We start from the raw sequence: 8,347 nt of genomic DNA on the forward strand, positions 1-8,347 counted from the left end.
ATTACAATATTTCTCTTCTACATTTCTACAAACCTGCATAAAGCCACAAAGGCTTTTTATTTTCCTTTCCCTAAGGAGCAATTTCCACTCCCTGCAGAGCACAAGTGTCCAACCCACTGAGAACTCCAAGCACCTGAGCCAAAACCTCCACATGTCAGAGCAGGGGCAGCCCACACAACCCACAGTGCTGCCAGCTGAGGGGCTGATCCCACTGTTTCACCATTTTCTGCTGTCAGCCAGGATCAGCATCCACACCCCAGCATCCATCCCCACCATCACACCTCTGGATGTAAGAACAGCCAGGTTTGAGCCACACACAGAGCTTCCCTGCCATGGCAAGAGAGGCCAGCAGGATCCTGAGCCATCCTGAAAATCCCAAAAAAGGGCCAGGAGGGACCTGTGGGAATGGAAGATCCAAGCCCCATCCTCCTCCTGAACACCATCAGCTCAGCTGGGCCATGGAGCAGCACCCTGTGGGACAGGCTGGGCAGGAGTCATTGGATAATCCCAGAAAAGGGACAGGAAGGACCTGTGGGAATGGGGCAGGCTGGCACAGAGCAGCCCTGGACAGGCTGGCACAGATCTGTCCCTGCTCAGGCTGGCACAGAGCAGCCCTGGACAGGCTGGCACAGATCTGTCCCTGCTCAGGCTGGCACAGTGCTGTCCCAGGACAGGCTGGCACAGATCTGTCCCTGCTCAGGCTGGCACAGTGCTGTCCCTGCTCAGGCTGGCACAGAGCTGTCCCAGGTCAGGCTGGCACAGATCTGTCCCTGCTCAGGCTGGCACAGAGCTGTCCCTGCTCAGGTTGGCACAGAGCTGTCCCTGCTCAGGCTGGCACAGTGCTGTCCCAGGTCAGGCTGGCACAGTGCTGTCCCTGCTCAGGCTGGCACAGATCTGTCCCTGCTCAGGCTGGCACAGTGCTGTCCCAGGTCAGGCTGGCACAGATCTGTCCCTGCTCAGGCTGGCACAGTGCTGTCCCTGCTCAGGCTGGCACAGTGCTGTCCCAGGTCAGGCTGACAGATCTGTCCCTGCTCAGGCTGGCACAGATCTGTCTCTGCTCAGGCTGGCACAGAGCTGTCCCAGGTCAGGCTGGCACAGATCTGTCCCTGCTCAGGCTGGCACAGTGCTGTCCCTGCTCAGGCTGGCACAGAGCAACCCTGCTCAGGCTGGCACAGAGCTGTCCCTGCTCAGGCTGGCACAGTGCTGTCCCAGGACAGGCTGGCACAGATCTGTCCCTGCTCAGGCTGGCACAGAGCTGTCCCTGCTCAGGCTGGCACAGATCTGTCCCTGCTCAGGCTGGCACGCTGCGCTCACCTTCGGTGCGGATGGTGAAGGGAGAGTCCCCCAGGCGCTTGGCTGAGAACTGCCCTCCCAGGGAGGTCATCAGGAAGCACAGGGTGAAAAATCCAATGCCCAGCACGAAAATCCTGTGGGAGAGAAAGCAGAGCTGGAGCAAGGTGTGATGAGGAGCCAGCTCCTCCCTCCTGGGCCAGCCCCTCCACCCCCTGCCCCTGGGGTGATCCCTTTGCACAGCAGCAGAGGCTTTGGCTCTGGGTGTCTGGGATAATCCAGCTCCATCCCTGTGGCTCACCCCCCCCAGCCCTGGCAGAGAGCATCTGTGCAGCCCCAGCCCCAGCAGCAGCTCAGCCCAGCCCAGCCAGACCCAGGATGCTTCTGCCCAAACCCTGGCACTGAGCAGGGGGTTTGCCTGAGAACCCCCTCTGAAATCCCTGCAGCTGCTCCAGTGGGCAGGCCTTGAGCAATCCTCCACTGCACTCAAGGGTGGATTTGCATCCTCAGTGGGGGAGCTGAGCCAGGCCACAACTGCCCAAAGGATGCTCCAACAGCAACCCAGACTACAGAAACCACAATAAACAATACCTGGGCTCCTCTGGGAGAGAGGAATAAAGAGAGACCTTTACCTTCCCTTCCTCCCAAAGGATCTAAAAAAAACCCTTTTAGTTTTTTAAATAAAGCCTTTTGTTCCCCTGTAACTAGGCCACCGGCATTGTCATTGTGTCCCCTGTGCACAGGGGGACAAGGAGGGACCTGCCCCAGCAGCACTCATCCCAGGGCTGGCAGGGAATGGCTCCCAGGGGACACACAGGGCAGGATGTCACCTGCACATCACCTCCAGCGAGGGGCAGGAGCTCCCAGCACTGCTCTGCTCAGCTCAGCCAGTCACTCCTTTGGGGGTGGAAGAGCTCTGTGCAGCCTGGTTGTGCACCAGGGAGAGCAGAGCAGAGTGCTCTGTGCCAAGGGATGGATGTCTGGCCTCCTTCCACTGCTCAGAGACTCTGCCATCCTCCCTGAGACTCGGTGGAGCTGCAGCAGCCTCCAGCAGGCACAGGGGAAAAGCCCTGGCAGAGGCACTGCCAGGTGTCAGAGTGACAGAGCAGAGCGAGATCTCAGCCTCCAAACCCAGGGGAAACCTCAAGGAGCACACAGAGGAAAGACAAGCCCCAGCCAGCCTCATGAAACAACAGGTTTGTCTTCCAACAAGTAAATCCTGTGAGGGACAGGGAGCTGAGGAAGCCCCCGGGGGCATCGCTGCCTCTCAGCATCCCTGAGCCACAGGGAAGCCAACCTCAGAGGACAGCAGCCTCCAACTCCCTTTACAAGCTCACAGCATCCTCCAAGGGCTCAGAGCTGCACACAGACACAGCACAGCCACCCAGGCTTTTCCAGGTGCAAAGGAGCGCACAGCTCTCCACCTAAGCATTCCCACATAGCAGAAAGGCAGAGGAGTAGGAGCCAGCCTTCAGCTCTGGGCTCCAGCACACCAGCAATTATCTGCTGCAGGAGAGGGCTAACAAATAAAGTGACCTGCTTCAAAGCCCTCATTAGTGACTGGAGATGTTGTGGAGAGCTCAAGTACCAGGTCAAGCAGCTCAAGAAGGGCTGGGTTTCCCCTGGGGGTTCTAGTGGAGGAGCTCCCAGGGCAGATCCCTGCTGTCCCAGCACAGCATGGCCAAGCTTCCCTTGCCTGGAGAGACTCCTGGGGATCCCACGAGCTCCCTGCCTCTATCCAGGCAGCTCTGTCACTCACAGCAGACAGGCCCCTAACTCCTGCCCATCCCCAAGGTCCAGCCCTGCCCCATCCCCAGGGCATCAGGAGCACCTGGCTGTGGGGTCTGGACAAGCAGCACAGCTCAGCTCAGCTCCCCACCCCTTCTCACCTCCACCTAACCCAGGGGAAAAGCAACACTCTGGGCTTGAGCTCTGCCAGCAGCAGACTCAGCACCAGCACAAACACTCCCTGACAGCCAGGCCAGAGCTGGCCTGGGAGAGCTGACCCACCTGGGAGAGGGGAGCATCACTAAAACTGCCCAACATCCCCGTGCAGGCATGGACTAGCTCAGGTCCCTTTAATTTCCAAATGAGCTGCCCCTGGAGGGGTGGAAAGCAGTCTCTACAAGATCTATAAACCACTGTGCACTCACTAATCCATGCTCCCACCCTAAAGTCCTGGCTGTGGGAACAGCTGGTGACCCCCATGAGCAGAGCCACCCCCTCCCCAGCAGATAATGCTGATGAACCATCGAGCTCTGGAATCTGCACACAGACACAAACAGACTCAGCCCCCTGCCCAAAGCAGACCTGGGAGGAGGGTTTCCAGAGAGCTGTGGTCCAGCTCCAGCAGGGAGGTGATTGTGGAGGCAGCAGAGCGTCCCTGATGCTGCAAAGCAGCGTGGTGTCCCATAAATAGCATGGAGAGAGGGTGATCTGGGGACATCAGTGCACTGCCATTATCACAGCCTGAGCCCAGTGCAGTGCTGGGTCTGGGAAAAGCTCTCAGGAACACACTGGAGGGGATTGCTGCACCCAGCTTGGCTTTGGAGGGCTGAATTTGCCCTTAGGGAACGCTGCCTGCCATGGCACAGGAGAAACAAGCTGAAGGGGTCAAAGCCCAGCCAAGTCCTGCACCCCAGGGTCCTTCCTGGCACAAAACCCACCATGGCCCTGTCCTGGAGCCCCCTCCCCCAAGGGGCATTTTAACAAAGCATCATCTGAATAAACACTCAGACCTGATCCTGCTGCTCACACCTCCTATCAACAACATCTTCATCGTTATGCAAGACCTTGTTGATGCTTTTTAATCTTCATAATTATAGTCTGGCAAGGAGGAATCCTTAAACACTGAGCAGAAAGAAAAAGGGGAAGGGAAGAGAGAAAAGGTAATCTGTGCTCTACCACCTCCCTAGGAAACTAAACCTTTTTCATTTTGACTGGATTACAGAGAGAGTAGGGGAGATACAAGATGCATTTTTTCTAAAAAAGAAAAAGAAAAAGGAAAAAAAAAAGAAAAAGAAAACAAGGAATTGGAGCCTTACTGGAATTGCTGTTCTCAGAAGATCAGTGGATCCAGCCCAGAGCAGTGCTCCAGGGAGCAGTGAGGGTCCAGGGCTGACTCCCACCCTGAGAACCCCAACTCCTTTATTTTGCTCTTGTTCTCCAGGTGAATAAAAATTCCTGGCCCAGCCTCAACTGAATGGAAACTCCTTATACAGAAAACAAATTTATCACAAAATAGGTAAAATATATCAGATCCCAAATGGTCCAAATGCACCGGATCCTTTTCCCCAAAATCAAGAATAACTCCCTGAAGACAGTGGAGTTCCAAGGACCAAATACCATCTCTTCTGCATGCTGGCTTTGCCTGTCATCCAATGTCACATTTAATTCATCGCTCAGGCACACTTCTGGTGCCAAGTCCCTCTCCACATCCTCCCCAAACTGAAATGTTCACAGTTCTGGGCTCTGGCTCAGTGCCCAAAAGAGAAGAAAGCAAAATTCCTCAAGTCTTACATGAAAATTGGAAGTGATGCCCCTGTTTATGGATTTTTGGTCCAAGGAAGGGAAAGCTGGATGTGACCAGGAGGGTCTGAGTGCTGAGCTGGGCTGGGGGGAGGAAAGCCAGCAGCACCCAGCAGGATGGACTGTGACACTGGGAATGGGACACTGGGACTGTGCTCATGGTGACACATCACCCAGCTGGGACCCACAGCTCCTGCACAGGTGCAGGGGGAAGCCAAGGGCCACAGAGTCAGGTAACATCTTTTATTAGACAAGTTTTCAACTCCCAAAAGCTGAGCCATGGTTCCTACCAGCAGAAGCCAGGTTAATAAAGGATTTCTGTCCCTCAAACCCTTTTTAATCAGAGCCTGACAGGGTTGTGGTGCTGTCAAACTGATGCTCAGCCATGGACACTGTAATCCATGCAGGGGGCCAGGGTGAACTCTCACTGATCACTGTTACATCCCACAGACAGCCTGGCTTTGCTTTCCAGCTGGCAAACAGAGCTACAGAGCCAAGAGCTGGGTGAGCTGGACCAGGGCTCCTCGCTGGGTCCTTGCCCAGATCTGGCAGCACCACAAATGAGACCCCCTTTTCTGCTGAGATGGAGTCAGAGCCACCCTTGGACATTGCTGTGGTTTTCCAGACTGATGTGCTCCCTCTCCCCTTCCCTCTCTGCAGGCTCAGGGCTCTGCATTGCTTTGCTAAGCGTGTCTGGAGGGTGGTTAATGAAATGTTTTGGTGCACAGGATCAGGTTTCCTGTGTGCTGTTTGCCGATGGCACCTCTCTGATGGCAGCAATCCACATCAGGCAGGGGATTGCACCAGGGGATTCCCTGGAGCAGGAGACTTTGCCCAGCCAGCAGCAGGAAACCGATTTACAGGACCCACCCTGATTGCCAGGATCTTCTCCCACTCCTGGAGGTTATCCCTGACCCACAGCAGCTGAGCATGTGGGGTGCTGCTGTTAGGGGAGCAGAGCTGTTTGCAGAAGGTTACAGCTGGAGCTGGACAGTGCCAACACTCACCCACACTGGGCTGGCGGCAAGGTGACACAGGACTGTGGTGTGGGGGGTCACAGCAGCATGGAGAGGTCCTGGACACTGTGGGACAGTGAGGAGAGGGCCTTGGGAATTCCTGCCCTTGCACAGGACTGTTAACTGACTGTTAACAACATTACCCACTGGTTCCAGTGGCACCAATACTGGTCTGTACTGGTTGGAGAGCAGAATCCAGCCCAGGGCACACAGCCAGGACAGTGCAAGTTCTTCGCCTGGACACAGAGACCATCCAGTCATCACAAACCCCTCATCCACACACACCTCACCCCAACGGGACTGTGATCACCCTGAACTGCACTCCCTGTGCCCTTCCACCCTGACCCCAGGTCGCTGCTGGAGATGGGGTTCCCCTGTCCCAGGGATGACACCCAGGGCACAGGGATGCTCCAGCCTGTCACTTCCTCACTGTGGAATTCAAACTCCGTTGAGAAAGCATACAGGCAGGCAAAGAGCATTCCCCGGGGTGAGTGTGCCCTTCTCGTGTCTCTCCCTGCTCCACCTGGAGCCAGCCTGAGCTGGGGGAACCCTCACACCTCGGCCACCGCTTCGTGGCATCCCCTGGACAAGTTCCCCAGCACCAGGGATCCAGCAGCAGGAATCGCTCCAGGCAAGCAGAGCCGAGCCGCTCCCGAGGACAGACAGACAGACAGCATCTCTAAGTGAGTGCAGGCGAGCGGTGCGAGCCCAGCCTGTCCTTCTCCACGCCGGGCTGAGCAAAGGCAGCGAGCAGATCCCTCCGGAGACCCCAGAGCTCCGAACAGAGCGGGAGCGCTGGAACCGCCGGGCTGGGCTCACCCCGCCCTGAGCCCCGTCCCCGGCTCGTTCCCCTCTGTCTCTAAGGGGGTTTGGTCCCTCTCCCCATGGAAAAAACAAGTAAGTGCCAACACCTCCCGTGTGTCTCGAGAGCAAGCCAAGCGCATCCCCAGTGAATCAAAGAAGCCGGAGAGCCAGGGCGGGAGAGGGGAAGCGAAAACGGGGAGTTACAGCGAGCGGCAAAGCAATATGTGGGTACGGGTGTGCTGGAGCCGGACGGGTTCAGGTTTGGTCACCCACCCCAGCCCCACCGCCAGTTCAGGGCGGGCTTTGAAATCCCCAGGCTTAAACCAAATCCCGCCGAGTATCGACATCTCCAAGAACGGTACCCAAAAGAGCCAGCGGGAGCAGCCCTGCGATAACCCCGGAGACAGCGGCTGTGGGTGAGCCGGGAGCCGGCAGCCGGCAGCCAGCGAGAGCCGCAGGAGCCGCACGCTGCCCCGCGGACAGCCCCGCCTGGATCTGCCTGGATCCTGTCTAGATCCCTGCCTGGATCCTGCCTGGATCCCACCTGGATGCTGCCTGCATCCCTGCCTGCATCCCTGCCTAGATCCTACCTTGATCCTGCCTGGATCCTGCCTGCATCCTGCCTGCATCCCTGCCTGCATCCTGCCTGCATCCCTATCTGTATCCTACTTGGATCCTGCCTGGATCCCTGCCTGGATTCTCCCCGGATCCCTGCCTGCATCCTGCCTGCATCCCTGCCCAGCCGGGCTCGATCCACACGCGCACCCCGGACAGCCACGCCGAGCCCGGCCCGCCGCAGCCCCCCGCACCGGAGCCGGGAGGAAACACCAACTTTACCTAAAGGGTCTCAAGGTGACGAGGCATCTTCTGACCATTATCTTGCCATCCGCGTTGACAGTGATCATCGTTCGAAGTTGCGGGCAGGGGGCGGCCCCGCACCCCCCGGCGGCAGCGAGGGCGGCAGCGAGCGGGGCTCAGCGGGCGGGGCGCATGGCGGGGGCACCGGGGGGACCCGGCCCGGCCCCCCTGCCCTACCCTGCCCTACCCTCGCCCCTGCCCGCTGCCGGCCGAGCCCATGGCCGGGCTCTGGGCTCCGCTGCGCTCCGCTCCGCGCACCCCGCGCTGCGGCTCCGCTCCGCCCCGCGCCGCCCGCAGCCTCCGCCGGGCTCCCGCTGCCATCTAGCGGCGACCCGGCCCGCGGGGGGGGCTCGGGGCAGGGGGCAGCCCCCCGGGGTGCGGGGTGGCGTTTTGGGGCGAGGATGGCCGGGGTAGGGCGGACAGGGCGGCAGCGTCCCCGCGCAGGTGACAGCCGCGGCGTGGGGACCTCGGGGACAGGGGTGGCCCTTTGGCGGGGACAGTCAGACCAGGGATGCACCCAGCGCTGTTCCCGGCTGCTGTGCGATCTGAGCAGGGCAAACCTCCCTTTGTGGGGAAAGGAGTGTTTGACAGCACCAGGCTGCAGCTCTGCGCACCCATCACTCTGCTTTCTCTCGGGGGGCACAGTCACGACTCACGATGTGGCTCCCCAAAGTCCCCAGCTATTCCAGGGTGCTGCCAAAGGGACCAGGGCGGTGTCCTTGGAGAGACAAAGAAAGGGCCGTGAGGCAGGAGAAGCACTGCTGAGCTCAGCAGAGGTGTTTCCCACTCTTCTGTCAAAGGTGACAAGCACTAAAAGCCTCCCAAAAGTTGGGACTTAAAGGAGCCAAGTG

General features: G+C 58.6%; 1 protein-coding gene across 2 annotated transcripts in view; it reads right to left on the reverse strand.

The window, feature by feature from the left end:
- MGAT5B (alpha-1,6-mannosylglycoprotein 6-beta-N-acetylglucosaminyltransferase B) overlaps positions 1-7,678 on the reverse strand; it is a 68,820-nt gene extending 61,142 nt beyond the window's left edge. For both annotated transcript variants that reach the window (XM_079323417.1, XM_079323418.1), the window contains exons 1-2: positions 7,476-7,678; positions 1,315-1,427 (exon numbers count right to left, since the gene is read on the reverse strand). In XM_079323417.1, the coding sequence (XP_079179543.1) occupies positions 1,315-1,427; positions 7,476-7,543 (181 nt within the window). In that variant the 5' untranslated portion in view covers positions 7,544-7,678. The remainder of the gene's footprint in view (positions 1-1,314; positions 1,428-7,475) is intronic.
- Between the last annotated feature and the right edge of the window lie 669 nt (positions 7,679-8,347).

Source organism: Erithacus rubecula, assembly GCF_903797595.1.
Source record: "Erithacus rubecula genome assembly, chromosome: 20".
In the NCBI taxonomy this organism is placed as follows: Eukaryota; Metazoa; Chordata; class Aves; order Passeriformes; family Muscicapidae; genus Erithacus; species Erithacus rubecula.